This window comes from Haliotis cracherodii, unplaced genomic scaffold (genome assembly GCF_022045235.1).
Source record: "Haliotis cracherodii isolate W230 unplaced genomic scaffold, xgHalCrac1.p SCAF_13, whole genome shotgun sequence".
Taxonomy (NCBI): Eukaryota; Metazoa; Mollusca; class Gastropoda; order Lepetellida; family Haliotidae; genus Haliotis; species Haliotis cracherodii.
The window spans coordinates 25770231-25789609 of NW_027266268.1; the positions used below are offsets into that span (position 1 = coordinate 25770231).

At 40.7% G+C, this 19379-nt stretch overlaps 1 protein-coding gene across 1 annotated transcript in view; it reads right to left on the reverse strand.

Moving 5' to 3' along the window:
* Positions 1–19379, reverse strand: part of LOC139459805 (proto-oncogene vav-like) — a 66405-nt gene that overhangs the window by 36476 nt on the left and 10550 nt on the right. Inside the window, exons 4-14 of the mRNA XM_071241491.1 lie at positions 18896–18951; positions 16246–16332; positions 13946–14060; positions 12830–12919; positions 12606–12674; positions 11265–11462; positions 9113–9208; positions 8700–8771; positions 7300–7373; positions 5677–5695; positions 2966–3001 (exon numbers count right to left, since the gene is read on the reverse strand). Of these exons, the coding sequence (XP_071097592.1) occupies positions 2966–3001; positions 5677–5695; positions 7300–7373; positions 8700–8771; positions 9113–9208; positions 11265–11462; positions 12606–12674; positions 12830–12919; positions 13946–14060; positions 16246–16332; positions 18896–18951 (912 nt within the window). The remainder of the gene's footprint in view (positions 1–2965; positions 3002–5676; positions 5696–7299; positions 7374–8699; positions 8772–9112; positions 9209–11264; positions 11463–12605; positions 12675–12829; positions 12920–13945; positions 14061–16245; positions 16333–18895; positions 18952–19379) is intronic.

Here is a 19379-nt window from a genome sequence, read left to right on the forward strand (position 1 = left end):
TACGGCCAAAAAATACACTACATATTCAAGAATGCTACATCAAGTCAAGCCAACAGTTGCTAGTCTACAACATGCTTGTTTATGCCAGGATGAGGATTACAAATGTCAGACTAGAATGCTCTCCGCCTCTATGCACTAAATTACCATCTACAAGGTTAATCAATGAGAACAAGACACACAAATAATCGTAAAAACTTAACCTTAAGAATCTATTTCAACTCAAGGAAAAAAAAACCGAATTAAATATAAAATGGCACTTGAATACCATTTGCTCAAAATATTATGAAGATAAAAAGATTGGATATTATATTTTTTAAATGAATATACCGCATACCTTTCTACACCAAAGCATTAACAAGAGGTGACCATTTCAAGTCCGCGCCTATCATGATCATGAAAAGTGCCCAGAGCGAGGAAGCATCTAGGCTACGTGTCATGAATAAAATGGTGCATAAACAGGACAAAGTAAACAGGTCTGGTATACTGATAAACAATCAAGTTTGTGGATACCACATTACCCACAAAATCGTTCAGCATGTTCAGTAAATGATCTGAGCAGTCCAATGACGAGAAGAATCCTTTGGTTTATCAAATTTCAGGAAACAGGAAGCAATATGCAAATCTTGACCTCTCATCTCCAGCCTTAAACGTTATGATGACCTCTCTTCTATATCCTTAAACCATTAGGATTACCTTACATTAATTTTGTCGCCGTTAATTTTGAGCTAGGAATTCACTGGTCATTCTGAACGTGGATTTTGTGCATAGGGAGCTATAGGTCATTATGCAAAATGATAGAGAAATTATATATGAACCATAACATGGTTCAAGTCGGAGAAATCACTGGAATCTCTTGAATCTGGAATCTGCACAGGAAAAAGCTTCACACATTGTATCCATGTCAGGAATTGAACCTGGATCTTCAGCGTGACAAGCGAACGCTTTAACCACTAGTCTACCCGACCGCCCCTTATTACATAGCAGAAGTGAAAACCTAATTGTATTGACGTGCACGGTAGGTGAGTAACGAAACCATTTTAAACAGAGCTGTTTCCTCGGATTAACAAACATCTCAGGTCAACATTTGTTTTTTAGTTGTTTAACACCGCACTCTGCAATATTCCAGCTATATGATGGTGGCCCGTAAAAAGATCGAGACGGGACAATCTTATGATCGATAATGTGAGTAACAATCCACGCCATCGTGCACAAGGACAAGCTATCAACCAAGTTATCCAGCATGACCATCTGATCCATTTGGTCGCCTCTCATGACCAGCATAGGTTGATATGGACCAAGGTGTCGTTGTACATAACAACCTTAGCACTACGACTGCCATAAGTCTATGTTAAGGTATGGGATCACCTTAGCGCTAAGATCACTTTGTACAACAGCATCCAATGCAAACTCGTAATCCCCAGGGGGGCTTGGCTTTTTGACCAAGAAAATCTTTAATGCAAGCATTATAAATTGGTTTGGGCTTTGACCGTTTTGTGTACCAGAATAATATAATTATTAATACTAACTTGTCAGACTGACACCATTGTGACAATTGACAGGTACTATTTCTATTTTGTCTACTCTCTGATATTTGAAAATCATATCGTTTCCTCTTGAGAGTATATAATGTAGCTGGTTTGAACAGAATAATTTCAATTTTGTTTTCTTAAAATTGTACATTTAAGCAGGCCACCTAATGTGAATAATCCAAAACAAATACCAAAATCCATATTTGAAAGACAATTTTTAAAATTAACAAATCAACAAATTCTCATGCATTTTGAAAAAGATTCAGTTCCATCAATCCTGTGTGTTAGAGAATGCTTGGAAAAGTTTGAAAATGTATAAAGTTGTGGACAACAGACAAATAACAACATCAACTCTCCATGGCTTTGTTTGCCTGATGAGCTTAAACAGGAACATAAGAAAGCATACAAATATATTCTCATCCAGGGTTTTACCTTTACTTTAAAAAAAACTAGGGGTCCAGGGGGCCCCCGTTTCTTAAATTCATCGGTCAATATGAGGGTCCTGTAAAGTAATGAAATGGTGTAGCGTACTGTACTGTAGATTTGATAATTACTTAAATAACAGGACCGGTATATTTCGTGTGACAAGTTTGGTACTTTGAATGTTACGTGTGTACCTCTGGATGCAATATTTATTTCCATCCATTCTATAGTTTTGTGCATATTGGACGCACATTTGTGCATCGTCTGGACCCTGTACTAATCAATGCAATAATAATATGGAGGAACAAGAAACTGAACAACTAGTATGATAACAAAAGTCTAACTACACAGTCAACAATCTACAGAACAAACCATGGGTTGCAGTAACAAGGGAGATAACTACACGGTCAGTAAGGGAGGTAACTGTCATTCCAAGCGACAGACGAGCATGGTCCTTTAAGACTCGTTAAAGATAGATTTCACAGGTCAAAGGAGAATAAGTATATATTTCTTTTGCATTGCTAAGAAATTCAGAGATCTCAAACAAATTTCTTTGGTGACTATATATTATTTTCATGATGATAGTTACAATATATTTGACAAGCCATGAAAATTTCTATTTCACCTTACAAATGACTTTCCTCAAATTCTGTAGCTTAAAAATTTTCATGATAATTTTGTCATATGCATTGTACAAGTATAATGATGCCTGAACAATTGGTTAAAATGTTTTCAGTTCCAAAAGTGTCTCCTACAAATAAACAAATACTTTACCCAAGATAAAACCATGAAGGGTCCATAAACTGTTTACCTAAAATATGGAAATGTTAATCTAAGGAAGTTTTCAGTTTGGCTTGATACTGATTTCTCCATTTTGAAGGTGTCTTTGTCCTAATTTAGCAATGCAGAAGGTGGCGGCATGTACGACTTCAAGACAAGAGAGACATGTTTAGTGTGAGTTCATTCAGCAGATTCTGCAGGCAGACAGGCAGTTGGGTGGGTGACCGACAAACCTCCGTGGGCCTTTGTCCTGCTAGCTTCGCCAAATGCTATGAAAGAAAGATAAAATATTCAAAGCCGTCAGAGGTGGGGCTTGAGCAAAGAACTTGGGCTGGAGCTGTGGTGTGGGTTGGGTTGTAGATGTGGGTTAGGTGGGGTTGTAGATGTGGGTGGGGTGGGGTTGTAGATGTGGGTGGGTGGGGTTGTAGATGTGGGTGGGTGGGTGGGGCCCTAGGTGTGGTGTGGGTGGGTCTGTAGATGTGGTGTGGGTGGGTCTGTAGATGTGGTGGCTGGGGTTGTAGATGCGGTGTGGGTGGGGTTGTAGATGTGGTTTGGGTGGGGTTGTAGATGTGGTGTGGATGGGTCTGTAGATGTGGTGTCGGTGGGGTTGTAGATGTGGGTGGGTGGGTCTATAGATGTGGTGTGGATGGGTCTGTAGATGTGGTGTTGGTGGGGTTGTAGGTGTGGATGGGTGGGTCTGTAGATGTGGTGTGGATGGGGCTGTAGATGTGGTGTCGGTGGGATTTTAGATGTGGGTGGGTGGGTCTGTAGATGTGGACGGGTGGAGGGGGCTGTAGATGTGGTGTAGGAGGAACTACAGATGTGGTGTGGATGGGGCTCTAGTTGTGGTGTTTCTGGGATTATAGATGTGGGTTGGCTGGGATTGTAGATGTGGGTGGGTGGGTGGGTGGGTCTGTAGATGTGGTGTTGGTGGGGCTGTAGATGTGGTGTGGATGGGGCTGTAGATGTGGTGTAAGTGGGGCTGTAGATGTGGTGTGGGTGGGTGAGTGGGTGGATTCATAGATATGGATGGGTGGATGGGGCTGTAGATGTGGTGTAGGAGGAACTATAGATGTAGTGTGGATGGGGCTGTAGTTATGGTCTGGGTGGGATCTTAGATGTAGGTGGGTGGAGCTGTAGATGCGGTGTGGGTGGGGTTATAGATGTGGTGTGGGTGGGTCTGTAGATGTGGTTGGATGGGTCTATAGATGTGGATTGTTAGTTTGTGGACTGTGGTTTGACATGTGGGTGGATTGGGGTTGTGGGTGGGTTCTGGCTGTAGTTATGGGTGGATTGGGGTTGTGAGTGGGTTCTGGCCGTAGTTGTGGGTGGATTGGGGTTGTGAGTGGGTTCTGGCTGTAGTTGTGGTTGGATTGGGGCTGTGAGTGTATTCTGGCTGTAGTTGTGGGTAGACTGGGGTTGTGAGTGGGTTCTGGCTGTAGTTGTGGTTGGATTGGGGCTGTGAGTGTATTCTGGCTGTAGTTGTGGGTAGATTGGGGTTGAAATGTGTGAAGGGGGTTTGAGATGTTTGTTACATGGGGTTGGAGTTGTTGTAGAGAGGGGGTTGGAGACAGTGGAGGGATGGGGCAGAGATGTTTTGGGAGTGTGGAAATAAGTGAGCCATGGCTATATGGTGGTTTGTGTGAAGATACAATGGTAATGTCTTAATTGTTATTAATGACATAAAGTTGTACGTAAGTATGTACATGTAACCTGTATCAGACTAGCTTAGTTTCTAATAGATTCTCTAATACTAAAAATTTGGGATGTCACGATACAATTATCGCTGATGTGGTAAAGTATATATAGTAAACTCCCTGTTCCCAAACTACCTTAGATGTGTGCCTGAATATATGAAAGATAAATGAATCAGTCCATGTGTGAAATCAAACAGGATTAAAATAAGCATCGTTACAGGAATAAAATATGAATCGATACAGGAATGTGTGTGTCACGCATCATATCATCTGTGGATATTGATGCATCAATGTATTGGTGAATCGTGACATCCCTACGAAGAATATATTTTTTTTTTCAAATCTGAATACTACAAAACTTCTCATATATATAAAGGTTTAGTCCAGTTTACTGGTTTGTGATGTGGTTAAAAAGGTCACTAAACAATGAAGGTTAATGTCACGGTCTGCTTAAACAAAACAAATATTTCTACGTCAAAGTCATGAGATCATAATGGAAGGTCAAGGTCATGAAGTTGTAAAGGAGGGTCAGTGGCATGATGGGAGAAAAAGAGTGTAGAAAGGTCTATCCGACATCCAGACTGTTATACATTGGAGTATCATGCAAGCCACTAACAGTAACTGAAGATGGAGTCAGTGATAACCGTGATGTAGAGAAACAGGAAAGCTGATGGGTGGATGGCCAGATGATCAACTTATAGGACTACAACAATGACGGTGGATTAGTGAAGGAGGTCCCTGACTCGGAGTATGCACAGCTGAATCAGTCTTACTCCACATGAGCAACTTGATACATGATGAGGATGATGGAAGCGATGATGATGAGGTTGAATGACGGCTGTGCATACTCTAAATTAGGCCAATCAGAAGAGACGTGAGATGTGAACCAAATTAAGATCTAACCATAATGAGCTGCAACATAGATTCAGAAATGCGAAGCTTACAACACAGATAAACTACACTCTTGATCACAATTCTCTTAATTTGTCTTCCCATTAAAACCATGTCACGCACTGGAATCAAACGTTGACACAACACAACCCTTGAATACAGTTGTATCACATGTACTACTATGAAACCATCGAAACCATATGAAAATATCAAAAATATATTACTTTTTTTTTTTCCAATTTAAGCCCATGCTAGGTCCGGCAAACGGGGTTGATATATTGAATATATAATCCAAGAGGGAAGTATTGTCCATATCAACCCTCACACTGATGCATGATAGGAAAGTGACTACTTACCATACGCAGATCAACAATGCTGAAAAACAAACAGTAAAGGTTTGACAATATGGAAAAATCTCATAGTTCTATTTCATTTTAAATGGATGAGCCTAGTTTCTACTTTGCAATAAAGTGATTTACTGCAGACCTACATGGGTAATTTTTATCTATACAGATACAGAATAATTAATGTCATCATAAATCAATATATCAATATATCATAATATTTTTGAGTAAACATCAACACTAAAATTTCCAATCAACAACACCCCTGGGTGCTACGTACCATCACGTCCAGCTCTGGAATAGAGGACAACACAATCACATTGCTAAAGTCAATCATACCAGATAAGCAAAACTGAGACCACTCCTCATGCAGAATGGAGCAGTCTTCCATTGATATTCAGTGAAGGACTAGTGATTACCCATGGCCACCATTAAAACACTTATGAATTTGTTTCTGATGTAACCGTGGTAACGGGATCGGTTGGCGAGATTTGTTCCGACTGCCAAACTTACTATAGATCTAACTGAAATACAGAAATACATTGCACTGTGAATCCTAGGAGAGGAAATCCTTCATGGTGCAGGGACTTGTCTTAACCTACTCTCAGGCCGAAATTCAACCCTCAGTCTTCAAGAAATGTCAGTAAAAATTCCCAAATTGGAATAACAATGTCCAAATTTATGTTAACATAGCCATAACTAATATTAAAGGCTCTGTAGAGGTGACTTATCATTCAGGACTAAAAAGACGAAGAGGTTTTTATGCTTAGTTTTACATTACTGCATAAAATGCCATGTTAAAATACATCTGAATTGAAGAATTAAGAACTTTTTAAAAATCCCAAATTTGTTCCCCCTAATTTGCCTGCCCACACTACTTCTTACTATGGGAGTGGTGAAATTTCAGCTAAGGTTTTTTCTACCCCATCATGTTCTGATTATGCAAGAAGGGATAGATCAATAGGCAGTTGTTGTTCCGGGTAGTTTTACACCACCTTTAGCAATATTCCAGTTGTATCAAGGCAGTAACAGGCTTCACACATTGTACCTCTGCATGGGAAATGAACCAGGGCCTAGGCCATCCCACTGTTTAACTCCGCACTCAGCAATATTCCAGCTATATGACGGCAGTCTGTAAATAATCGAGTCTGGACCAGACAATCCAGTGATTAATATCATGAGCATCAATCCCAGCATTGGGATGGATGACATGCATCAACAAAGTCAGCGAGTCTGAGCACCCGATCCCGTTAGTCGCCTTTTATGACAAGCATAGTCGCCTTTTACGGCAAGCATGGGTTGCTGAAGACCTATTCTACCCCGGAATCTTCACAGGTCCCTAGTTGTAAGATAATATACATGATATATAAACATATTTGCTGTGTTTGCACTTCTGCAGTGAACACCAGTAACAGGCTTCACACATTGTACCTCTGCATGGGAAATGACCCTGGGCACGGCAATTAATAGTTTAACCACAAGGCAATGCAACTGCTATTTTGATGAAGATAATATAGAAACATGACATTCTTCTCCGATGTACTTCACATATTTAGAGAACAATACACTCAGCAGTGATGATATTTTTTTTAAGCCCAGAAGTAAACTGAGCAATAGTAACATAATTGCATCTACCTATTCTGTATCTCATCGATGAGCTGTAGAGCTTCGTGGTCTCTCTTCACTTCATTCACATATAGGGAGAGATCCTGAAACAGAGCCAAACATCACTCAACAGCCTTCACCTCTTAGCAGAAAATAACCAGACTACTTCCTTCAGTAAGACAGGATATTAGGGCTGGGACGATACACCAACTGTGTGATCCAATACGTATCACGATACCTTACTCACGATTCCATATCTATCACGATCCTTGCATGTGCTCTTATCTGTGGTGCATAAGCCATCTTTTTCATAGACATGGCTAAATAAACCTGGAACACTGATGATTTACAGTTGGCCGTGGCAAGTATGGTGCAATGGTTAAAAATATTTATACTTTCACCATTAATTTGCACTATGATTAGTGTTTAGTGGAACAGTTATCAATGTAAACATTTAAGATCAGAATTGAATTTTTTTACTTAGTGTACGACTGTGATCGATACTCGCTTCAAGAAGTAAACAATTGTGATCCATCGATGCATTGGTGTATCGTCCCACCACTACAGGATATGTAAATAATGTGGGGGAGAAATCACTCAAATCGGTGCATTCCAGGAGTAGAATCAACTTGCCCTTTTGGGGTGTGTGACTTTCACGTCTCGTTGACTACTTTTGGAATCAACAGATTCAACTGCTTTCTCTATTTTAACCATGTTATGGTTGATATATATTTTCTCGATTTTAAATAATGACTTATAGTTGCATCAGTTTTACTCAGTGCATCTTCCCGGGGCAAGGGAGTAAATTGACTATAAAAGTCCAGTTCCCACTTAAGTTTGGCTGAACTAACAAGTCTGTGCATTACAAAATCAACATCAGGTTTGCAAACAATAAGGATTTCAACGTGGAGATTTCAGTTGACTGAAAAAATTCCAAAGGATGACAGATACCAACAGATATTCTCCAAATCTTTTTTAATCAAGGTACTCACATGATTTGATGCACCTCGTGAGGTAAGACCTGTTCTATTACAATATAGAGCTTGATCATCGATCATTTCGTCTTGACTGTGTGCCGCCATTTTGTTTGAAGCAAATGGAGGTGATATGATAGGTGGAATCTGATTGGCCAATAGAAGGGACATAAAAGGGACATAACCCATAAAAGCCACTGGTGGCGCTATGTCGAACCTGGTTCGGCAAGGGTAGAAACTGGACTTTTAAAGTCTGTTAACTCCCTTGCCTCGGGAAGATGTACTCAGTGTTAAAATGCACACTGAGAGTCAGCTGCCACAACACTAGCATGACTTATGGAGTGAGTTGATGGAGTAAGCACCTATCCAGCCATGATACAATGAAGAATGGGATACAAGAGAGATATTCCGAATCTCCCCTGGTGAGCTGAATAAATCTTCATGAGTTACACCCACCTGCATGGCTTCCAAGCCTTTTTCTAGGTCTATTCTCTCAGGGTTTGACTTGTCTGTGTTCTTTATGAGTTCCTGAAATATAAGGAGATTTGATTACAATGTTACCATGGTAACAGAAAGCCAAACAAAAGATTTTATAGAGGATCTGAATGTAGAACTCTGAACCACTAATCGTTTTCTTTGACAATGCAATGCAAGCGAAGTCCCAAGTTTTACACTATTGCACCGAGATGTTAAAATACATTCTTATTTGAGTTTTTTCCAGTTTGTCTGCCAGGGCAGGATTAGAATCCTAGATAAAACCCTGTCCTTGCAGAAGTAAACAAGGACAGTAACAGGTATCAAGTAGTTTTAGAGAATGGTCTGACTTGATTCCAGCACTACAAACATTGTACCACTAATCTGTGCCTCACCCTCAACAGCAAGTGGTACTTGAGCACTCTCTGCATTGGCACATGGAGCAAGTCCCGCAACCTAAACTTGCCCTCATTGGCTTTCCGTTCACATTCCTGAAACAGATCACAATTAGAGATAAAACCTGATGGACACAGAACCTTCCAGTGCCTACACGTCAGTGAACATTCCAAAACATGTGTTCGCGATATTCCCTGTGCATCATGGCCACCTAGTATCATCTGGACCTGACAAACCAGTGGTTGATAGTACAAGCAACTCCCGAAATATTCAAGGTACATAGACACACAAACAACCAGGTAACAGCTCATAACCACCCAATCCTCATTAGTCAGCTCTTTCCATACATATTTGTTATCTAACACCACACTCAGCAATATTCCAGTTATATGATGGCAGTCTGTAAATAATTGAGTTTTGACCAGACAATCCAGTGACCGACAGCATTAGCATCGACCAACACAACGGCATGTGATAACATGCATCAACCAACCACCCTATTCCATTAGTTGCACATGGGCACAACAGCCTCTGCAGGATAAGCATGGGCACAGCAGCCTCTGCAGGGTAAGCATGGACAGAGCAGCCTCTGCAGGGTAAGCATGGACAGAGCAGCTTCTGTAGGGTAAGTATGGGCAGAGCTGGGCAAAGCAGCCTCTGCAGGGTAAGCATGGGCACAGCACCCTCTGCAGGTTAAGCATGGGTAGAGCAGCCTCTGCAGGGTAAGCATAGACAGAGCAGCCTCTGCAGGGTAAGCATGGACAGAGCAGCTTCTGTAGGGTAAGTATGGGCAGAGCTGGGCAAAGCAGCCTCTGCAGGGTAAGCATGGGCACAGCACCCTCTGCAGGTTAAGCATGGGCAGAGCAGCCACTGCAGGGTAAGTATGGGCAGAGCTGGGCAAAGCTGCCTCTGCAGGGTAAGCATGGGCACAGCAGCCGCTGCAGGGTAAGCATGGGCAGAGCAGCCTCTGCAAGGTAAGCATGGGCAGAGCAGATTCTGCAGGGTAAGCATGAGCAGAGCAGCTTCTGCAGGGTAAACATGGGCAGAGCAGCCTCTGCAGGTTAAGTATGGGCAGAGCAGCCTCTGCAGGGTAAGTATGGGCAGAGCTGGGCAAAGATGCCTCTGCAGGGTAAGCATGGGCACAGCAGCCGCTGCAGGGTAAGCATGGGCAGAGCAGCCTCTGCAGGGTAAGCATGGACAGAGCAGCTTCTGTAGGGTAAGTATGGGCAGAGCTGGGCAAAGCAGCCTCTGCAGGGTAAGCATGGGCACAGCACCCTCTGCAGGTTAAGCATGGGCAGAGCAGCCTCTGCAAGGTAAGCATGGGCAGAGCAGATTCTGCAGGGTAAGCATGAGCAGAGCAGCTTCTGCAGGGTAAGCATGGGCAGAGCAGCCTCTGCAGGTTAAGTATGGGCAGAGCAGCCTCTGCAGGGTAAGCATAAGCAGAGCAACCTCTGCAGGTTAAGCATGAGCAGAGCAGCCTCTGCAGGGTAAGCATGGGCAGAGCAGTCTCTGCAGGGTAAGCATGGGCAAAGTAGCCTCTGCAGGGTAAGCATGGGCAGAGCAGCCTCTGCAGGATAAGCATGGGCAAAGTAGCCTCTGCAGGGTAAGCATGAGTAGAGCAGCCTCTGCAGGGTAAGCATGAGCAGAGCAGCCTCTGCAGGGTAAGCATGGGCAGAGTAGCATCTGCAGGGTAAGCATGGGCAAAGTAACCTCTGCAGGGTAAGCATGAGCAGAGCGGCCTCTGCAGGGTAAGCATGAGCAGATTGGCCTCTGCAGGGTAAGCATGAGCAGAGCAGCCTCTGCAGGGTAAGCATGCGCAGAGTAGCATCTGCAGGGTAAGCATGGGCAAAGTAGCCTCTGCAGGGTAAGCATTAGCAGATCCAGGGAGTGACAGTGACAGTTCCCCACCGACACCACTGTGAACAGGGCATTCCACCGATGTAATACTCGCACCAACAACACTAATCCCTTTCAAGCCAAAAGCGCCACTGTGACAAGCATGGGTTGCTGAACACAAATCCCAACCGGGATCTTCACTGGGCATATTTCCATACCGATATAACACATATGTACACAGTAAAGAATATGCTGCAATCTTGCATGTGGATCAGACACATGATTGATCGAATCATACCCACAATCACTACTCACCATTATTTTATTTCGGATGACATCATTCTCACAGACTTTGTCAATCATCTCTTGAGCTGCTGGGAGGTTGGAACAGAAATCTCCATAGATAAGCAGCTTCTTCTTGTAGTTGACGAAGACGCTGCTGATGGTGGGGTTGCCTGTCTCGACAGCACGTAGCAGATCGGCGGAGAATGATCGGTGGACAATCAGGAGCTCCTGTAACCGAAGCAATGCTACATGTTTTATTTTTATCTTAACCCCACACGAGCCCGTATACAGTCAGTAAAAATCCAAGATGGTTGTTACTGACCTAATATGAGACCGTATACCGTCAGTAACAGCCATTTTGGATTTTCCAACATCCACCTCACATATTTCACATGAAAATTCTGGTACAGAAATTCATTATTTGACACCGTTTTGTCTTTTAATATCATTAATTTTGATGTGCAAGGACGTTGATGTTTTTCTGGATCACATTCATGACTTTAATAAAGATTATAGAAAGTTAAAATGAGTTTTGAGTTTTAAGTTTGGACATGACATTTGCGACAAAGATATCAAATAGAGTAAACTTTTCAGCATAATAAATCATATGCCGAGAAAATCGGCTTAAGCCTCTCCGAATGTTGTTCTCCTAAGTGTTTAAAACGTTCACTCATCACGCTGAAGACCTGAGTTCAATTCCCAACATGGGTACAATGTGTGAAGCCCATTTCTGGTGTCCCCTGCCATGATATTGCCGGGATATTGCTAAAAGAGGCTTAAACCATACTCACTCACTCACTCTTTGTTTGTTCAGCAATATTACAGCTATATGACGGCGGTCTGTAAATAATCGAATCTGGACAAGACAATCCAGTGGCTGACATCATGAGCATTGATCCCAGCAATTGGGATGGATGACATGCATCAACCAAGTCAGCGAGCCTGACCACCCGATCCCGTTAGCCGCCTCTTACGACAAGCATAGTCGCCTTTTACAGCAAGCATGGGGTGCTGAAGACCTATTCTACCCTGGATCTTCAAAGGTCCCTAGTTGTAAGATAATATATAAACATATTTGCTGTGTTTGCACTTCTGCAGTGAACACCAGTAACAGGCTTCACACATTGTACCTCTGCATGGGAAATATAATACTCAGGGGAAGAACACACAATTTTTTTTATGACTATTGTTAATCTTTCATGACATGACAGACTAACTATAGTCATATGAAAAAATTGAGTGTGCTTTAACTTCTTTTGAGTAGTATGTATCAATTTATTTTAAAAATTCAAGACATGATGGCAAACATGTGAAATGTTTTCTTTTCCAATTGATCCAACATTTCTATACTTTCATTACAACACCACTTACCTCTATGTGGGCAAAGACCACTTCTCTGTCTTGTGTGGCAATAAAGGCATGTAGGGGCTTGATGAAATGCTGCAATCAAGTCATAAGAATCAGTTACCACATACATGGGACATATACATGTAAGATGTCACAGCATTACTGGCTGCAGTCTAAACTCACTATCACCTCCGACTTTAGTCAATATCAGTATACCTCCCGAGACTGTAGCCTGGTGCATGACATACCTGATTGACCATTGTCAGGGCATCCACATAGTTCTTCTCCGTGTCCAGCATCTCCTTAATACAGTGGTCACGCTTGGTCATTGGCACAGGCTGAAATAATACGTGGACAGTCAACATGGAGAGCAACCTCAATACTCAGCTACAGCAATACGTTAAATACAATACAATAATTTGATACACCTCATTTCACAATCTAAATGACTGAAATACGTCATGACAGCATTATTGTAACTACAGTACTGTCAGAAATGCTAGAAAAATGTTTTTCGCCTCGAGCTCACATCCATCAATAAACCTCAGATCACAGGATCCAGCGCGCAAAATAATGACCTGATTACCTTTACCTGATGTTACCATGGCTTCAGTCTACCTTCTTTGTTATTTTTATCATACTGTAGATTTGTTGGTATGAAAGCCCCAGAGTTTGAGCAGTTTGGTAATACACCCTATCAAAACTAATAAAAGGTTTCCCTCTATCACATGTAAAGAACTTGTATGCATTTCCTACTACAGACTCCATGTCCTGTACAAGTGGTACCATGGCTATGGCGGTGCATGTGTAATGCAACATTCATCATGTGTTTGTTTTGTTTGTTTGTCGTTTAATGCCACACTCGGCAATATTCCAGCTACCGGTATATGACGGCAGTGTGTAAATACTCGAGTCTGGGACCAGACAATCCAGGGATTGACATCACGAGCAACGATCTATACAAATGGGATACGATTACATGCATCAACCATGTCAAAAGCCTGATCAGCCGATCCCGATAGTTGCCCCTCACGACAAGCATAGTCGCCTTTTACAGCAAGCATGTTTTGCTGAAGACATTTTCTATGACAGCCAGGTCACACATTGTTACCCATCTTCACGTTACTGGACTCTAAGACAACCTTTGGGTCCAGATGTTATTATTCATATAACTCACATGAAAGTAAGGGTATTACACATGTAACAAGAGAACCTGTATTCTAGGAGAGTCATGAAAAGATTGGTATACCAATATGACCAAGAATCAGAGAGTAGGGTTGGTCTCATAATCAGAAACAAGTATGTTTTCAGGCTGACATGATGTAAGTAGTGACCATGGTGACAGTTAGAGTGGCGGCCCCTACTTGTGATTTCCGTTGCTCCTCCCTTTGCAGTCCACACAGGTCATCATAGATCTTGTCCTCCTCGTCCTGGTACACACAGTCATACAGCTCTTCTGTGTCCTCGAGGTCGTTCTCACTGCACACACACCAGTACACATCAGTATTATCACATCACCATACACTGACTTAGTGGTGATTGGTACATATCAGTATTATCACATCACCATACACTGACTTAGTGATGATTGGTACATATCAGTATTATCATGATTATCACATCACCATACACTGACTTAGTGGTGATTGGTACATATCAGTATTATCACATCACCGTACACTGACTTAGTGATGATTGGTACACATCAGTATTATCACATCACCATACACTGACTTAGTGATGATTGGTACATATCAGTATTATCATGATTATCACATCACCATACACTGACTTAGTGATGATTGGTACATATCAGTATTATCATGATTATCACATCACCATACACTGACTTAGTGGTGATTGGTACATATCAGTATTTTCACATCATCGTACACTGACTTAGTGATGATTGGTACACATCAGTATTATCATATCATCGTACACTGACTTAGTGGTGATTGGTACATATTAGTATTATCACATCACCGTACACTGACATAGTGATGATTGGTACATATCAGTATTATCACATCACCGTACACTGACTTAGTGATGATTGGTACATATCAGTATTATCATATCATCGTACACTGACTTAGTGGTGATTGGTACATATTAGTATTATCACATCACCGTACACTGACATAGTGATGATTGGCACATATCACTATTATCACATCATCGTACACTGACTTAGTGGTGATTGGTACATATCAGTATTATCACATCACCGTACACTGACTTAGTGATGATTGGTACACATCAGTATTATCACATCACCGTACACTGACTTAGTGATGATTGGTACACATCAGTATTATCACATCATCGTACACTGACTTAGTGATGATTGGTACATATCAGTATTATCACATCACCGTACACTGACTTAGTGGTGATTGGTACATATCAGTATTATCACATCAGCGTACACTGACTTAGTGATGATTGGTACATATTAGTATTATCACATCACCGTACACTGACTTAGTGGTGATTGGTACACATCAGTATTATCATATCATCGTACACTGACTTAGTGATGATTGGTACATATCAGTATTATCACATCATCGTACACTGACTTAGTGATGATTGGTACATATCAGTATTATCACATCACATCTCATTAAGCATGTTAAGTGACTTAGTGATGATTGGTACATCCTATTTTTGTTTGTTGGTTAAACACCACACTTCCAGCTATATGGCAGCCTGTCTGTAAACAATTGAGTCTGGACCAGACAATCCAGTGATTGACATAATGAGCATTGATTCACACAATTGGGATACGATGACATGCATCAACCAAGCCTGACCACCCAATCCTGTTAGTCGCCTGTTAGGACAAGCATGGGTTGCTGAAGACCTATTCTACCCCGGTCTCACATATTATATTATATTTCCTCTATAACATCTAAAACAGCTAAAATGTCAATACGATAATAATCAGCTGACATTGCATATATCCTTTCCCTGCACTATACAATGTTACAGTCTTTCCATGATAATTCAGTAATCAAGATCTGATATGTGGTCATTGATGTTTCAGTCAGGTGAAGTAAAAATGAATATTTTATTCTCTTATTACACTATCTTTTTAGAAACAGTTAGTCAGTAACATCATTCAGACATTTATCTACCTCCTAATCATGCTCTAACACTGATAGCACTGACACAAACATACATCAGTGGTAAGTAATACAGTGTCATGATTGTACTGGTCTATCCACCACTTCTACTTACAATGCTGACTGCAGCAAACTCATCATACAAAGCAAATATTATACTTAACTTCCATTTTAATCATTCGTTTAAAATTATTTCAGCTAAAATATATATGTTCCCAACTGTGGTTAAATCCTTTAGATGCTTTACAACAACCCACGAATATCCATGCCTGCTAGCCTATTCATTAAACATGCAAACAGAATATATGTGCAACAAACTAGTTTCACATGAGTGACATGGTTTTAATGTTACACGAGTATTCAGTTGTCATGTCAGTGTTATGTGGGAAGTGAGCAAACGCTCTATTTTAACCACTCGACTATCCCACTAAAACTGAATTACACTGACAGAACATGTAAACTGATGTTAACACAGAGACCTATCCCCATCCAACAAATGCCAACTCTGTGGTCTAGCAGCCATCTTTACTTACACTGCCATGTCAGGTAGCTCTCCATAGATGTTGTCAGGATCATCAGTGTAATGATTGGACTGGGCCTGACTATCTGGGGGGAATCCGCTACAACCAATAGGAGCCAAGAGTTTCAGACATCTCCACGAGACTGGTTAGTTATCACATGGACATACAGTTATCACGAAGGGTGCGTGGTATTGCCGGTATATCGGTATATTGAGGTTCATTCTTGCCACGATATGTATCACAATATCATTTTTTCATGCTCATTATATCCGGCAATTTCTAAAAGTGATTTTATCATGTATTTTATGTTTAGACTTGATGCCCCAGATTATGCATCCAAGATGGCTGTGTATTTATTGACTGAGTAAACATTATGTTGTCCCAGCATCTTCTTTTGTTCCATTTCTGAACTTCAGTTCACACCTTAATCATGTTAATAAATCAGATTGCTTTTGAATTCAAAATTTAGAATATATCATGATACATATCGCAATATGGCCTTGTGCATCACAAAATTGTGATACACTTTAAACCTCCAATACCCATCCCTAGTTATCACACAGGTGAATATGACAAGTTTACAGTGTTATCATTATCAGCTCACCATTAATCTGATCACTTCACGTTATTTATTTGTTCTTGGGACTGTCCCCTTTCTTACCTGCTCCTCCAATTGTTGTGGAGATTTTCTCATGTGAGTATGGTTTAACGCTGCTTTTAGCAATATTCCAGCAATATCACGGCGGGGGATACACCGTTATCAAGCTGGAGGGGTTGGATATTGGTACTCCATTGATAACGGTGTAAGAATCTACATCTAAACTTCGCTACATACAATACACCAGAAGTTGTCATCCACAAAGGTGTATGGTTTTTATTATTAAATGGTTACCAGGATTGTGTAAAGTCAGGAACTGAAACAAAGTCATATCCACCCATATGATATACATGATAAATGCACTGACAAATACAATCTCATTATTATGCATTATCTTTTCTTTGATCTGACACAGTACAGTTCCATACTGCGATCAGTCACATCCAAAGGTCATGCAGATGTACATGAAATTATCTTTAAAAAATAATGCATAATACAAGTAATCATAGCGATTATACAGTGTTAAAAGACAAATACCTACATGTGTGTGTGTCACTGAACAAGTGACGTGAAGCAACTCAACCGACAGTGCCATGATACACTCATACACCCCTATCACAGTGGGACTAGTAATACTTGTTAGTATCACTTTCAGCATGGTCAACTAACTCTGTTACACACAAAATAAATTCTAGCTATGCTTTCTACAGACAATATGTCCGAATTAGAACGTTCGGTCCAAACTGCAGGCTATATGTGTATAGCATGCCTGCTGTACAAACCAGGCATTGATCAAGCAGAGAAGGCTTGTTCCAGTCATGTGACTGACTTACGTGGCTAGCAGCGCCATCTGGTTGTAGTAAGGGTGCTCATGGAGCTGATGTTGAGATACAGAAGGAAAACTTCTACAAACAAAACATTATCACTGTCATACCCTTGTACTCCTTATACACTCCATGATTAACTATCCTTATATGGTACATGTAGTATTGGCTTGCACAGGAACATATACTTCACAGTTCACCCACCCATTTGGGAAATCAAAAGAATTGTGACTTGATAATTCATACCAGAGTGAACACTGTTTAGCCACAGTAAGTGAGTGAATATGATTTGATGCCACTTTTAGCAATATTCCAGCAATATCATGGCAGGGGACACGAGAAATAGGCTTCTCACATTGAAAATCAAATCAACCATGTCAACCGTAACAAAACAAAGAAATATACCAATATGTTTCTTCTTGGCATACTGACCTAAACAATCTGTCAAACAAGAAATCAAACTGATCAGGCCTCATCAAAATATCTTTCTGTTCATATATTCTGTTTAAAAGATGTTATTATTTGTTAATAAACTACCTTCAAGAGCTTGTACCACTGTCACATAAATTAAATCTTCTAATACACTCTCATCACCCTTGAATGTGTCAAACACATACAATATGAATAAAAGAGATTCCAGATTCTCCAAATGAAGTAACGATATTTCCTGCTTAACCATTATTCATGCTATTTAATCCCAAACTGTAGCAACAACCCAATGCTACTAAACAACTGCAGTAATGAAAAAGGCCTGATATAATGAAGCCACAAGGCCACTTCAGATAAATTCTGGACATCAAATGTAGAATTCTATCATCAAACAGAAGGAGGATTATATCAGTTATCATTACCAGTAGAACAATAATAAATTGTCTATTCAAACTTCACAGACCTTGGCAGGACACCAATTAATTCCTGTTGGCAATAACCATGGCAACAATAATTGGAATTAATTTAAATTTAACAACCTAATTTAAATCCCATACATATACCTTTATGAAAAAGAAGACATTTCACTGAAAACTTTGTAAACATAACAAGTCAATGCATGTAAAAAGATTGTTGCGAAGTATATGATCAACAAAAAGGCTTGATGTGACAATCTGCCGTGTTTGCCAAGGGAGATAACTTTGCCTACAAAGTCAATCCCGAGCTGCTTAAAGCAATTGCAATCTATCATGTTAATGTTGCAGGTATCTCAATCCATTATGCATTGTATGAACAAAACATTACATGTTACCTTGTTTTTCGTCGTGCGAGGTCAGTTTTGGACAATACTGACATTGTCTCCAGAACCTAAAATAGAAATGACACATATCAGACACTTCATTGTATACATCCAATGCATCAGTTAAAGTATAATTAGAACTATCTGTGTGTTTCGCTCAGGAAATTATCTAGGTATCCAAAGTCAGTGGCCTTGGCACACAAACTCGGGAGAAAATCATTATCTTGTTCAAAATCGGAATTTATTTTCTTAAGTTCAGAGTTATTTTTAACATTGCATGGAATTCACTACATAAACCCAAGCATGGTGCCTCTATATTGGTCCTGTAACAAGTGAAGTAGAAGTCACCACTACAAAGCCATAACATTGGTTAGGAACATATTAACAGGAAGTGAGACATTTTCACTTTTGCTGCAGATCTGGCACTGAATATCGGCCTCTGAGCAGGTCTAGATAATCCCCGAAATAAAAACTTTACACGCTGTGTGACAATACA